This window comes from Mobula hypostoma, chromosome 21 (assembly GCF_963921235.1).
Source record: "Mobula hypostoma chromosome 21, sMobHyp1.1, whole genome shotgun sequence".
Classification (NCBI taxonomy): Eukaryota; Metazoa; Chordata; class Chondrichthyes; order Myliobatiformes; family Myliobatidae; genus Mobula; species Mobula hypostoma.
In genome coordinates this window covers 53,083,295-53,099,425 of record NC_086117.1, presented here as the reverse complement: position 1 = coordinate 53,099,425, position 16,131 = coordinate 53,083,295, and the positions used below count along the sequence as shown (strand labels likewise).

General features: G+C 43.5%; 1 protein-coding gene across 3 annotated transcripts in view; it reads right to left on the bottom strand.

Moving 5' to 3' along the window:
- The window catches only part of piwil1 (piwi-like RNA-mediated gene silencing 1), a 102,195-nt gene that overhangs the window by 35,518 nt on the left and 50,546 nt on the right, over positions 1 to 16,131 (bottom strand). For all 3 annotated transcript variants that reach the window (XM_063074038.1, XM_063074039.1, XM_063074037.1), the window contains exons 11-12: positions 15,759 to 15,876; positions 14,509 to 14,623 (exon numbers count right to left, since the gene is read on the bottom strand). In XM_063074038.1, the coding sequence (XP_062930108.1) occupies positions 14,509 to 14,623; positions 15,759 to 15,876 (233 nt within the window). The remainder of the gene's footprint in view (positions 1 to 14,508; positions 14,624 to 15,758; positions 15,877 to 16,131) is intronic.

Sequence of the window (16,131 nt, the reverse complement as noted above, 5' to 3'; positions counted from 1 at the left end):
GAAGACTCAAACAAGAGGACATGGGCTGAGAATTAGAGGACAAAAGTTTAGGGGTAACATGAGCGGGAACTTCTTTACTCAGAGAGTGGTAGCAGTGTGGAATGAGCTTCCAGTAGAAGTAGTTGAGGCAGGTTCGATGTTGTCGTTTAAAGTTAAATTGGATAGATATATGGACAGGAAAGGAATGGAGGGTTATGGGCTGAGTGCAGGTCGGTGGGACTGGATAGGGTAAGAGTTCGGCACGGACTAGAAGGGCCGAGATGGCCTGTTTCTGTGCTGTAATTGTTATATGGTTATATAGTTGGGGTATTGAATAAATAAGTTAGGAGGTTATGTTGCAATTGCACAAGACACTAGTGAGGCCACACTTGGAGCACAGCATTTAGTTTGGCCACCATTCTAAGATGGGTGTGATTAACCTGGAAAGACTGCAAAAACTGTTTAAAAGGATATCATCAGAACATGAGGGATAAAGTTATAGGGAGACATTAAGCAGGCTGGGCCTTTATTCCTTGAAGATTAAGAGACTAAGTGCTGATCTCCTGGGAGGTATATAAAATCAGGAGAGATACAAATAAAGTGACCAGACATTTTTCCAGGTTTAGGGAATCAAAAACTAGGAGACTGATTTAAGGTTAATAAGAACCTGAGGGGCAACTTCCTAGTTTAAAAACACATTACATAGTAGATAATAAACACGAAGTCTACAGATGCTGGAAATCCACAGAAGCACACACAAAATGCTGGAGGAACTCGGCAGGCCAGGCAGCATCTATGGAAATAAACAATCAATGTTTTGGGCCAAAACCCTACATAACGACTGAAAAGGTAGTAGATATACAGTATAGTACCAACTGCCAGAGAAGTGGTAGAGGCAGGTACTTTACATACATTCAAGTACATGTTGCCAGCACTGGACGACACAAGTTATAAGGAAATAGGTTAGGACATAATTGTCCAGAATATAGGAGAATGAGGGGAAATTTGATAAAGGTATACAAAATTATGAGTGGTATAGATAGGGCAAATGCAAGCAGGCTTTTTCCACTGAAGTTGGGTGGGAATACAGCTAGAGTTATGGGTTTAGAGTGAAAGGTGAAATGTTTAAGGGAAACATGAGAGGAAACTTCTTCACTCAGAGGGCCGTGAGAGTGTGGAACTAGTTGCCAGCACGGCCAATGCCAGGTCAATTTCAACCTTTAAGTGAAGTTTGGGTAGGTAGGGGTATGGAGGGCTATGGTCCTGGTGCGGGTTGATGAGCGTAGGCAATTTAAATAGTTTCAGCATGGACTAGATAGGCCAGATAGCCTGTTTCTGTCCTGTATTTTTCTATGACTCTATAATCAGAGCCATATGTGGTAATATAGCACCAAGATACTGTTTTTCTATGAACAGAACACCAAAAACAGGAAAAAACTGGTAAAGTGGTATAGGAGCCTCAGGAACCCATAAGATATAGGAGCAGAATTAGGCTATTTGGCCCATTGAGTCTGCTCCGCCATTTTATATCTGATCCAATTTTCCTCCGAGATCCAATCTCCTGCCTTCTCCCCATATCCCTTCATGCCTTGACCAATAAAAAAATCTATTATCCTCTGCCTTAAATATACATGAAGACCTAGCCACCACAGCTGCCTATGGCAAAGAATTCCACAGATTCACCACTCCCTGACTAAAGAAATTCCTCTCATCTCAGTTCTAAAAGGACAGCCCTCTATTCTCAGACTGTCCCCTCTGGTCTTTTACTCTCCCACTATAGGAAACATCCTCTCTATCAAGGCATTTCACCATTCAATAGGTTTCAATGAGGTCAGCCCTCATTTTTCAGAATTCTAGTGAATACAGGCCCAGAGCCATCGACCGCTCTTCATATGACAAGTCATGCAATTCTGGAATCATTTCTGTGGACCTTCTTTGAACCTTCTCCAGTTCCAGCACACCCTTTCTAAGATAAGGGGCCCAAACCTGCTCAAAATATAAAGTTTATAAAGTTTCAACATTACATCCTTGCTTTTATATTCTAGCCCTCTTGAAATGAATGCTAACATTGCATTTGCATTCGTCACCAGCCTTAACCTGCAAATTAATCTTTAGGGAATCCTGCACAAGGACTCCCAAGTCCCTTTGCGCCTCAGATTTTTGTATTTTCTCTCCATTTATAAAATAGTCAACCCTTTCATTTCTTCTACCAAAGTGCATGACTATACACTTCCCAACACTGTATTCCATCTGCCATTTCTTTGCCCATTCTCCTAATCTGTCTAAATCCTTCTGTAGCCTCACTACTTCCTCGAAACTACCTGCCCTCCACCTATCTTCATATCACTTGCAAACTTTGCAACAAAGCCATCAATTCCATCATCTGACATATACATAAAAAGAATTGGTCTCACCACAGACCACTAGTCACCAGCAGGCAACCAGTAAAGGCTCCCTTTATTCACACTCTTTGCTTCCTGACGATTAGCCACTGCTTTATCCATGCTGGAATCTTTCCTGTAATACCATGGGCTCGTAGGTTGTTAACCAGCCAAATGTGTGGCACCTCGTCAAAGGCTTTCCGAAAATCCACAGGTACACAACATCAGTCGAATCTCTTTTGTCTATCCTGCTTGCTGCTACTTCAAAGAATTCCACCACATTTGTCAGGCAAGATTTTCCCTCGAGTGAAAACCTTGTGTGCTAACTACGGCCTACTATACCATGTGGCTCCAGGTTCTCTGAGACCGCATCCTTAATAATCGACTCCAACATCTTCCCAACCACTGAGGTCACACTAACTGGCCTATAGTTTCCTTTCTTCTGCCTCTCTCCCCTCTTGAAGAGTGGAGTGACATTTGCAATTTTCCAGTCTTCCAGACCATTCCAGAATCTAGTGATTCTTGAAGGATCACTACTAATTCATCCACGATCTTTTCGGCCACCTCTTTCAGAACTTTGGGGTGTACACCATCTGGTCCGGGTGACTTATCTACATTCAAACATTTCAGTTTTCCAACAATCTTCTCCCCGGTAATGCTAACTTCACACACTTCATGCCCCCGACACCTGGAACATCCCCCATAATGCTAGTGTCTTCCACAGTAAAGAATGACACAAAATACTTGGTCAGTTTATCCACTATTTTGTTGTCCCCATTACTACCTCTCCAGCATTGTTTTCCAGCAGCCCGATATCCACCCTCGCCCCTCTTTTACACTTTATGTATCTGCAGAAACTTTTGGTATCCTCTTTAATATTATTAGCTAGCTTCCTTTCGTATTCCATCTTTACCTTTTTTAATAGGTTCAATAAGTACATTTAATGTCAGAGTAATGTATACAATATACATTCTGAAATTCTTTTTCTCTGCAAACATCCATGAGAACAGAATGAATGAATGACAGTTGAATGTTAGAACCCCAAAGATCTCCCTCCCATGCACAAACAGCAGCAAGGCAACGATCCCCTCCCCCCAGCAAAAAAAGCATCGGCGCCCACCACCGAGCACTCAAGTATGTAGCAAAGCATCAATGAAGACACAGACTTGCAGTACCCCAAAGACAACTCATTTACCTGGTAATTCAACATACCACAGGCACTCCCTCTCCCCCTAATAAGGGTAAAAGATCTGCCCCCATTTGACGTTTTTGTTGCCTTCTGTTGGTTTTTAAAGCTTCCGAATCCTATAACTTCAGGATTTTCGCTCTATTATGCCCTCTCTTTGGCTTTTATGTTGGCTTTGACTTCTCTTGTTAGCCACAGTTGAGTCATCTTCTCTTTAGAATACATCTTCCTCTTAGGGATGTATATATCCTGTGCCTTCTGAATTGCTTCCAGAAATTCCAGCCATTGCTGTTCTACTGTCATCCCTGCCAGTGTTCTTTTCCAATCAATTCTGGATAACTCCTCTCTTATGCCTCCGTAATTCCCTTTACTCCACTGTAATACTGATACATCTGACCTTAGCAACTCCTTCTCAAATTTCAGGGTGAAATTTATCATAGTATGATCACTTGCTCCAAAGGGTTATCAGGCAGGAAATTGGAAGCTTAAATTGGGAACAGATGTTCTCAGGGAAAAGTACGGAAGAAATGTGGCAAATGTTCAGGGGATATTTGTGTGGATTTCTGCATAGGTACGTTCCAATGAGACAGGGAAGTTATGGTAGGGTACAGGAACTGTGGTGTATGAAGGCTGTAATAAATCTAGTCAAGAAGAAAAGCTTACGAAAGGTTCAGAGAGCCAGGTAATGTTACGAGATCTAGAAGATTAAAAGGCTAACAGGAAGGAGCTTAAAAAGGAAATTAGGAGAGCCAGAAGGGGCCATGAGAAGGCCTTGGCGGGCAGAATTAAGGAAAACCCCAAGGCATTCTACAAGTATGTGAAGAGCAAGAGGCTAAGACATGAAAGAATAGGACCTATCAAGTGTGACAGTGGGGAAGTGTGTATGGAACTAGAGGAAATAGCAGAGGTACTTAATCAATACTTTACTTCAGTATTCACTATGGAAAAGGATCTTGGTGATTGTAGTGATGACTTGTAGCAGACTGAAAAGCTTGAGCATGTAGATATTAAGAAAGAGGATGTGCTGGAGCTTTTGGAAAGCATCAAGTTGGATAAGACGTCGGGACCGGATGAGATGTACCCCAGGCTACTGTGGGAGGCGAGGGAGGAGATTGCTGAGCCTCTGGCGATGATCATTGAATCATCAATGGAGACGGGAGAGGTTCTGAAGGATTGGAGGGTTGTGGATGTTGTTCCTTTATTCAAGAAAGGGAGTAGAGATAGCCCAGGAAATTATAGACTAGTGAGTCTTACTTCAGTGGTTGGTAAGTTGATGGAGGAGGTCCTGAGAGGCAAGACTTATGAACATTTGGAGAAGTATAATATGATTAGGAATAGTCAGCATAGCTTTCTCATGGGCAGGTCATGCCTTACGAGTCTGATTGAATATTTTGAGGATGTGACTAAATACATTGATGAAGGGCAGTAGATATAGTGTATATGGATTTCAGCAAGGCATTTGATAAGGTACCCCATACAAGGCTTATTGAGAAAGTACGGAGGCATGGGATTCAAGGGGACATTGCTTTGTGGATCCAGAACTGGCTTGCCCAGAAGGCAAAGAGTGGTTGTAGACCAGTCATATTCTGCATGGAGGTCGGTCACCAGAGGTGTGCCTCAGGGATCTGTTCTGGGACCCTTACTCTTTGTGATTTTTGTAAATGACCTAGATGAGAAAGTGGAGGGATGGGTTAGTAAATTTGCTGAGAACACAAAGGTTGGAGGTGTTGTGGATAGTGTGGAGGGCTGTCAGAGGTTACAGCGGGACATTGATAGAATGCAAAACTGGGCTGAGAAGTGGCAGATGGAGTTTAACACAGATAAGTGTGACGTGGTTCACTTTGGTAGATCAAATATGATGGCAGAATATAGTATTAACGGTAAGACTCTTGGCGGTGTGGAGGATCAGAGGGATCTTGGGGTCCGAGTCCATAGGACACTCAAAGCTGCTATATAGCTTGTCTCTGTGGTTAAGAAGGCATACAATGCATTGGCCTTCATCAACCATGGGATTGAGTTTAAGAGTCAAGAGGTATTGTTACAGCTATATAGGACCCTGGTCAGACCCCACTTGGAGTACTGTGCTCAGTTCTGGTCTCCTCACTACAGGAAGGACGTGGAATCCATAGAAAGGGTGCAGAGGAGATTTACAAGGATGTTGTTTGAATTGGGGAGCATGCCTGATGAGAATAGGTTGAGTGAATTCGGCCTTTTCTCCTTGGAGCAGAGGAGGATGAGAGGTGATCTGATAGAGGTGTATAAGATGATGAGAGGCATTGATCGTGTGGATAGCCAGAGGCTTTTTCCCACAGCTGAAATGGTTGCCACAAGAGGACACAGGTTTAAGGTGCTGGGGAGTAGGTACAGAGGAGATGTCAGGGGTAAGTTTTTTTTAACGCAGAGAGTGGTGAGTGCATGGAATGGGCTGCCGGCAATGATGGTGGAGGCGGATATGATAGTGTCTTTTAAGAGACTTTTGGATAGGTACATGGAGCTTAGAAAAAATAGAGAGCTATGGGTAAGCCTAGTAATTTCTAAGGTAGGGACATGTTCCGCACAACTTTTGTGGGCCGAAGGGCCTGTATTGTGCTGTAGGTTTTCTATGTTTCTGTTTCTATGTAACCTTAAGCTCGCTAATCAATTCAGGTCCATTGCACAACACCCAATTTAGAATAACTGATCCTCTAGTGGGCTCAGTCATGAGCTGCTCTAAAAAAAAACATCTTGTAGGTACTCTAGAAATTCCTCCTCCTGGAATCCAGCAACAACCTGATTTTCCCAATTTATCTACATATTGAAATCCCCCACGACTATTGTAACATTGCCCTTTTGGCATGCATTTTCTCTCTCTCATTGTAATTTGTAGGCCACATCATTACTACTGTTTGGGGGTCTGCATACAACTCCCATCAGGGTCTTTTTACAGTTGCAGTTCCTTAGCTCTATCCACAGTGACTCAACAGCTTCTGACCTTTGTCTCCTCTAATAATTTAATTTCATTTATCACAAACAGGGCAACACGCCCCCTTTGCCTTCCTGCCTATCCTTTTGACTGCAATTTTGCCCTATCAACAGCTTCTGCTCACTACATATTGCCTCTGTTTGTAAACCAGCTACCTCATCTTTAGCACTATCACCCTCCTTTCTTATGATACTACTTGCATTTAAATATAGGCAGCTCCGGACACTAGTTGCACCATGCTCAACCTTCTGATTCCTAACTTTGTCTAAGGTTTTAACAACATCTGTCTCCACAACCTCTCCACTACCTGTTCTGGCACTCTGGTTCCCATCCCCCTGCAACTCTAGTTTAATCCCCACCATGCAGCATTAACAAACCTTCTCGCTAGGATGCTAGGCCGCCCTGTGGCCATCTCCCTCAACAATAAGTACTCCATTTTGAGTACTGTTGGGGAAAGCAACAGCAGCCGTGCCTCCAGCACTGGGTCTGGCCCTGTGGCTAAGAAGGGTAGGGAACTGAAGAGGATGGCAGCAGTAATAGGGGACACTTATTTGTCAGGAGGACAGATAGGCGACTGTGGACATGAAAAGAAAACACAGGTGGTAGTTTGCCTCCCAGGGACCAGGGTCCACGATGTTTCTGGAGACGTCCACAATATCCAAACAAGGGAGGGTGAACAGCCAGAAGTCGTGGTACATATTGGTACCAACAAAATAGGTAGAGAAAGGGAGGAGGTCCTGAAAAAAATATAGGGAGTTAGGAAGGAAGCTGCAAGCAGGACCTCAAAGGTATAATTCTCGGGATTGCTGCCTGTGCCACGTGACAGTGAGGATAGAAATAGAATGAGGTAGCAGATAAATGTGTAGCTGAAAAATTGGAGCAGGGGAGGGGGTGGAATTCAGATTTCTGGACAATTGGGACCTTTTCTAGGGAAGGTGGGACTTGTACAAAAGGGACGGGTTGCAATTGAATCCGAGGGGAACCAATATGCTTGAAGGCAGATTCACTAAAGCTGTTGGAAATATTTAAACTAATATAGCAGGAGGATGGGAGCCAGTATGATAGAGCTGAAGATGAGCCAGCAGGTTTACAAGTAGATCCTGGATGTAACATGAATTTAAGGAAGGACAAGCCAATGACTGGGTACAAATGCAGAAAGAGCAAAAAGTTAAATTGCACCACAGAGGCAAACATCAAAAGGGCAAAGAATGCAGGACTGAAGGTGCATGTAGCATTTGTAATGAGGTGGATGAACTTAGAACATAGAAATATAGAAAACCTACAGCACAATACAAGCCCTTCAGCCAACAATGCTGTGCCAAACATGTACTTACTTTAGAAGTTACCTAGGGTTACCCATAGTTCTCTATTTTTCTAACCTCCATGTACCCATCCAGGAGTCTCTTAGAAGATCCTATCATGTCTGCCTCCACCACCGTCACCAGCAGCCCATTCCACACACTCACCACTCCGCATAAAAAACTTACCCCTGACATCTCCTCTGTACCTACTTCCAACCACCTTAAAACTGTGCCCTCTCATGTTAGTTATTTCAGCCCTGGGGAAAAGTCTCTGACTATCCACACAATCAATGCCTCTCATCACCTTGTACACCTCTATCAGGTCACCTCTCATCCTCCATCACTACAAGGAGAAAAGACCGAGTTCACTTAACCTATTCTCATAAGGCATGTTCCCCAACCCAGGCAACAACCTTGTAAATCTCCTCTGCACCCTTCCTAGAGTTTCCACATACCAGAACTGAGCACAGTACTCCAAGTGGGGTCTGACCAGGGTCCTATATAGCTGTAACATTACCTCTCGACTCTTAAACTCAGTTCCATGGTTGATGTAGGCCAATGCATTGTATGCCTTCTTAACCACAGAGACAAGCTATATAGCAGCTTTGAGTGTCCTATGGACTCTGACCCCAAGATCCCTCTGATCCTCCACACTGCCAAGAGTCTTACCATTAATACTATATTCTGCCATCATATTTGACCTACCAAAATGAACCACCTCACACTTATCTGGGTTGAACTCCATCTGCTACTTCTCAGCCCAGTTTTGCATCCTATCAATGTCCCGCTGTAACCTCTGATAGCCCTCCACACTATCCACAACACCCCGAACCTTTGTGTCATCAGCAAATTTACTAACCCATCCCTCCACTTCCTCATCCAGGTCATTTACAAAAATCACAAACAGACGGGGTCTCAGAACAGATCCCTGAGGCACACCTCTGGTGACTGACCTCCATGCAGAATATAACCCATCAACAACCACTCTTTGCCTTCGGTAGACAAGCCAATTCTGGATCCACAAAGCAAGGTCCCCTTGGATCCCAGGCCTCCTTACTTTCTCAATAAGCGTTGTATGGAGTACCTTATCAAAGGCCTTGCTGAAATCCATAAACACTACAACTATGGCCCTACCTTCATCAATGTGTTTAGTCACAGCCTCAAAAAATTCAACCAAGCTCGTAAGGCACGACCTGCCTTTCACAAAGACATGCTGATTATTCCTAATCATATTATGCCTCTCCAAATGTTCATAAATCCTGCTTCTCAGGGTCTTCTCCATCAACTTACCAAGCACTGAAGTAAAACTCACTGGTTTATAATTTCCTGGGCTATCTCTACTCCCTTTCTTGAATAAGGGAACAATATCTGCAACCCTCCAATGCTCCAGAACCTCTCCCATTCCCATTGATGATGCAAAGATCATTGCCAGAGGCTCAGTAATCTCCTCCCTCACCTCCCACAGTAGCCTGGGGTACATTTCATCCGGTCCTGGTGACTTCCAACTTGATGCTTTCCAAAACCTCCATCACATCCTCTTTCTTAATGTCTAGATGCACAAGCTTTTCAATCCACTGTAAGTCATCCCTACAATCGCCAAGGTCTTTTATCGTAGTGAATACTGAAGCAAAGTATTCATTAAGTACTTCTGCTCTCTCCTCCGGTTCTATACACACTTCTGCACTGTCACACTTGATTGGTCCTATTCTCTCACGCCTTATCCTCTAGCTCTTCACATACTTGTAGAATGCCTTGGGGTTTTCCTTAATCCTGCTCGCCAAGGCCTTCTCATGGCCCCTTCTGGCTCTCCTAATTTCATTCTTAAGTTCCTTCCTACTAGCCTTATAATCTTCCAGATCTCTATCATTACTTAGTTTCTTGAACCTTTTGTAAGCTTTTCTCTTCTTCTTGACTAGATTTTCAATAGCCTTTGTACACCACGGTTCCTGTATCCTACCATCCTTTTCCGTTTGATTGGAACGTACCTATGCAGAACGCCACACAAATATCCCCAGAACATTTGCCACATTTCTGCCGTACATTTCCCTGAGAATATCTGTTCCCAATTTATGCTTCCTTGTTCCTGCCTGACAGCTTCATATTTCCCCTTAATCCAATTAAACGCTTTCCTAACTTGTCTGTTCCTATCCCACTCCAATGCTATGGTAAAGGGGATAGAATTGTCACTATCTCCAAAATGCTCTCCCATTGAGAGACCAGACACCTGACCAGATTCATTTCCCAATGCCAGATCCTCTTGTAGCTTATCTACATACTGTGTCAGGAAACCTTCCTGAACACACCTAACAAACTCCACCTCAGCTAAACCCCTCGCTCTAAAGAGATGCCAATCAATATTTGGGAAACTAAAATCTCCCACCACAACAACCCTGTTATTATTACATCTTTCCAGAATCTGTCTCCCTATCTGCTCCTCAATGTCCCTGTTACTATTGGGTGGTCTATAAAAACACTCAGTAGAGTTATTGACCCCTTCCCTGTTTCTAACTTCCACCCACAGATACTCAGTAGACAATCCCTCCATGACTTCCTCCCTTTTCTGCAGTCGCGACACTATCTCTGATCAACAGTGCCACGCCCCCACCTCTTTTGCCTCTCTCCCTGCCCTTTCTGAAACACCTAAAGTTTGGCACTCGAAGTCACCATTCCTGCCCCTAAGCCCTCCCAAGTCTGTGTAATGGCCACAACATCATAGCTCCAAGTATTGATCCACGCTCTAAGCTCATCCACTTTGTTCATGATGCCTCTTGCATTAAAATAGACATATCTCAAACCATTTGTCTGAGCGTATCCCTTCTCCAACAACTGCCTATCCTCCCTCTCACACTGTCTCCAAGCTTTCTCTATGTGAGCCAACCACCCTTCCTCCCTCTCTTCAGTTCAATTCCCACCTCCCCAGCAATTCTAGTTTAAACTCTCCCCAACAGCCTTAGCAAACCTCCCTGCCAGGACATTGGTCCCCATTGGATTCAAATGCAACCCATCCATTTTGTACAGGTCACGCCCGCCCCAAAAGAAGTCCTAATGATCCAGAAATCTGAATCCATGCCCCATGTTCCAATCCTTTAGCTACGCATGTATCCTCCACCTCACTCTATTCCTATACTCAGTGTTGTGTGGCACAGGCAGTAATCCCAAGATTACTCACTTTGAGGTCCTGCTTCTCAACTCCCTGTAGTTTTGGTAAAAGGAACAATAGTGTGGACTATTATTTAAATGGGGAGAAGGTTCAAACTTCAGAGGTGCAGAAGGAGACCTTGTGCAAGGCTCCCAGAATGCTAATTCACAGGTTGAGTCTGTGGTAAAGAAGGCAAATGCAATGTTGGCATTTACTGAAGGGAATAGAATATAAAAGCAAGGAGATAACACTGAGCCTTTAATAAGACACTAGTCAGGCCACACTTGGAGTAGTATCAACTATTTTGGGCCCTATAATTTCAGAAAGGATGTGCTGTCATTGCAGAGAGACCAAAGGAGGTTCATGAGGATGATTTTGGGAATGAAGGGGTTAACATATGAGGAGCCTTTCGCAGTTTTAGGCCTGTACTCACTGAAATTTAGAAGAATGTGGAGGGATCTCATTGAAACCTACTAAATGTTGAAAGGACTAGATAGGTGGATGTGGAGAGGATGTTTCCTATGCTGGGGGTATCCAGAACTAGAGGACACAGCCTCAAAATTGAGAGGCGACCTCTTAGAACAGAGGTAAGGAGGAATATTTTTAGCCAGAGAGTAGTGAATCTGTGGAACGCTCTGCCATAGACTACGGTGCAGTCCAATGCCGTGGGTATATTTAAGACAGTAGTTGACAGATTGTAGTCAATCAGTAGTAGCTCCTGATTGGTCAGAGCTTCAAAGGATATGGTGAGAAGGCAGGTGTGCAAGTTTGAGTGGGATCCGGGATCAGCCATGATGGAATCACAGCTCTGCTCCTATGTCTTATTAGTCCCCTTCCAGTTCAGGTGCAAACCATCCCTTCTGTACAAGTCCCACCTTCCCTGGAAAACAGCCCAATGATTCAAAAATCTTATGCCCTCCCTCCTACATCAACTACCTAGCCATGTATGAAACTGTATAATCTTCCTAGTTCTGCCTTCACTAGCAAGTGACATGGGCAGCAATCCTGAGATCCCAACCCTGGAGGTCCTGCCCTTCAGTAAAGGCATCTGTTAGTCTTGCGAGACCATGGATCTGCGCCTGAAAAGTCTTCACTCTCCAGGGCGCAGGTTGTATGGAAGACCAGCAGTTGCCCATGCTGCAAGTCTCCCCTCTCCACGACACCAATGTTGTCCAAGGGAAGGCATTTGGACCCATACAGCTTGGCACCAGTGTCGTCGCAGAGCAATGTATGATTAAGTGCCTTACTCAAGGACACAACACCTGTTGCCTTGGGTGGGGCTCGAACTCACGACCTTCAGGTCATTAGTTCAATGCCTTAACCACTTGCCCACGTGCCCTTTAACTTAGCACCTAACTCCCTGAACTCCTACCCATGTCATTGGTCCATGAACCACAACCTCTGGCTGTTCACCCTCTCACTTAAGAATGCTGAGGACTCAATCCGAGATATCCCGGGCCCTGGCACCCATGATGCAACATACTATCCAGGAATCTCAGTCTCAACACAGAACCTCCTGTCCATTACCCTGACTAATGAATCCCCCCTTCCCTTCTGAGTCACAGAGGCAGATTCAGTACCAGCAACCCGACCACTGTGACTTCCCTCTTTCAGGTCACCCCCGACAGTATCAAAAGTGACGTACCTGTTGAGAGGGATGGCCACAGGGGTACTCTGCACTGGCTACTTAATCCCTTTCCCCTCCCTGACTGTCACCCAGTGCCCTGGCCCTTGGGTGTAACTACCTCTCTACAACCCCTTTAACCTCCAGAATGATCCAGAGTTCATCTAGTTCCAGCTCCAACTCCTTAACGCGGTTTGTTCAAAGCTGAAGCTGGATGCACTTCTCATAGTTGTACTCGTCAGAGACCCTGGATGTCTCCCTACCTTCCCACATCTTGCAAGAGGAACATTTCAATATCCTGCCTGCCACCCCTACTGTCCTAGTTGAGCAGATACAAAGAAGAGATGGAAAAACTTGAGCTTTTCTTTCCTGTGCTTTCTCTGAGTGAAGCCTCTCTTCACTGAAGTTTCAAAGAGCTAAAGCCTTAAGATCACCACTCTATGTCCACTCCGACGAAGGCTGCTAGGCCTGCCCCTGCCTTTAATTTGCTCTTACTAATCAATCTGCCACAACCCACTCCTGCCTTTTATCCTCAGGCAGTGGACCTGATTGAAGTCCCTTCCTCTCCAACTTCCAATGTCCAGATTGGCTGCTGGTCAAAGCACTATTACACTGCGCGACCCGCTCCTGCCTTTTATCCTTGGGCAGTGGACCCGATTGAAGTCCCCGCCTCTCCAAACTTCTAATGTCCGGATTGACTGCTGGTTAAAGCTCTATTTGCACCATTAGGTTCAAGAACAGTTACTACCCCACAACCATCAGGCTCTTGAACAAAAAAGGATAACTACACTCACTTGCCAATTCATTAAGCTATTCCCACAACCAATGAACTCACTTTAAGGACTCTGTATCTTATTATCACGTGCACTCATTATTTATTGCTATTTATTTATATTTGCACTTGCACAGTTTGTCTTCTGCACTCTGGTTGATCTTTCATTGATCTTACTATAGTTACTATTCTACTGATTAACCCCCACAGGAAAACAAATCCCAGGATTGCATATGGTGACACATGTGTACTCTGATAATAAATTTACCTTGAACTTTATTATTGTCACATGAAATAAGGTACAGTGAAAAGCTCATCTTGCTTACCATCCATTTTGTCCTCCAGGTTCAGAGGGTCAACAAAGGGCTAACAACCTTGACTGGTAAAACAAAATTGTTACGGAAACAGCAATAGAGAATCCTTCTACATCTGAATGTAAAGGTATTCCTGAGTCTTCACCCGACACTTACATGAATGATTAGTAGGGAAAACCAAGAGGAAGCTGACACCATGAAGGAAAACCTGAACACCGCCAGAGATGGAGGACCTTCACGGCTGCCCTAAACGCTAGCAGCGTAACAGGCATTTCAGTCTGTATACCATCCATACAGATCAAGTCATTACAACAGTGCAGTGAAGTAGTACAAAGGAAAGCAATTAACAGAATGCAGAATAAATTGTTACAGTTACAGGACGACAAGGTCAAGGGGAGGGGAAGGCGTGGGTGTGGTGGTGAAAATGTGTATGGCTGAACCTTGGCGTGACTGTATTACCGAACTGGCTTGGAGTATTTAGCCTAGTTTCTAATTTTATAGCAATGCTAACATAACGTCATTCTGAGCATCTGCTACTTTCCTGCCAACAAACCATTCCTACACAGATTACCTGAAAATAATATATTGACACTATATTCAACCACCGGCTAACTCCAATATTTTTCTGTAGACCAAGAGTTCCCAAAATCTTTTATGTCATGGACCAATACAATAAAGGGGTCCATAGACATGAATTGGCAATAAAACACCTTGTTTGCACTTGATTTAAATACTGCTTTCCAGTTTTGTTAAATATTCACGAGCAGTTCTATAGTATCCTTCAGCAAAAGATTTCAAATGCTTAAGAAGGACAAAGGAATTGATACCCCATTGTACATTTCCACATTACCATTTTTCCACCTTGCTGAATCTTCTCTGAAGGCAAAACTCGGCCAGACAGGGAATGCAGTTTCAAATCGAACTGGAAACCCCAAACTGCTAGCTCTTTCTGTACATTATCATCCCTGTTTGTGTTTGAAAATGAAAATACAGTTAAAAACTTTAAATGTCTAACTTCATTTCTTACATTTGCTTAGTTCTACATTACAGAAATATAGAATCAGAGTCATAGAAAAGTACATCACAGAAACAGACCCTTCAGCCAATCTAGTCCATGCTGAACCATTTAAACTGCCTACTCCCACTGGCACCACAGCCCTCCATACCCCTACCATCCATGTACCTATCCAAATTTCTCTTAAACGCCAAAATCGAGATCGCATCCACCACTTGTGCTAGCAGCTCGTTCCACATTCTTACCACTCATTGAGTGAAGAAGTTTCCTCTCATATTCCCCTTAAAACTTTTCACCTTTCACCCTTAACCCTTGACCTCTGGTTGTAGACCCCACCCAACCACAGTGGAAAAAGTCTGCTTGTGTTTACCCAATCTATACCCCCCATAATCTTGCAGACCTCTATCAAATCTCCTCTCAATCTTCTATGTTCTAAGGATTAAAGAATATTCAATCTTTTCTTATAACTCAGGTCCTCCAGACCTGGCAACATCCTTGTAAATTTTCTTTGCACTCTTTCAATCTTATTTACATCTTTCCTGTAGGTAGGCATCCAAAACTGCACACAATACTCCAAATTTGGCCTCACCAACATCTTGTACAACTTCAACATAACATCCCATCTCTTGTGCTCAATATTTTGATTTATGAAGGCTAATGTGCCAAAAGCTTACTTTACAATCCTATCTACCTGTGACGCCACATTCATTGAATTATATATCTGTATTTCCAGATTCTTTTGTTCTAACAAACTCCTCAGCATCCTACCGTTGTGTAAGTAAACAGATCAAGTTAAAAGTTTCCAAACATCAAGAATTCTTCACACAACGTGCAAGTACAGCGATTCCAATCCAATCCAATCCCAGCACTGGTCTGAACAGCAGGAGGAAAGTGGAAGTCTAAGCAGGGCGGCACAACCCTTTTCAATTTTAAATTGAGTCTTCACCCACCAGGCTCAATGACATTGAAGCACAGAAGAAAATTTAAGCAATGAAATTAACCATTTTTCTGAAAATTCCAAGATTATTTACCACAGAATCTAGAAACCTCAAAACTCCTGAAAGACAGGGATATTCCGAACATACTTTTGGATTTGATCCAGGAAACGCCACAATTCCTGCTCTCTCAGTTCTGGTGTTAATCTTGTATGTGCTGACAGGTCTCTCATAATGTTGAAATCCGAACGCATTTTATCTGTCAAACCTGGAAATTATTAAACAAATTTTTCAGTTTGGCCAACAAAAGATAAAATCAAAACTTCTACTATTACAAGTTCAAGCAACAAAAACACAGGATGAAATCAGTTCCACTTTTTTTTACTGAAACATTCTTAGATTCTATTTTGTAAGAAAGCAGACATCATGAGACATGTGTTGTATAGGTTTCACTGAAACTACAAGCTGTTTTTAAATCCCAACTGAAACCTAGTTCTAGGTGAATGACAAATACTCCCATTAC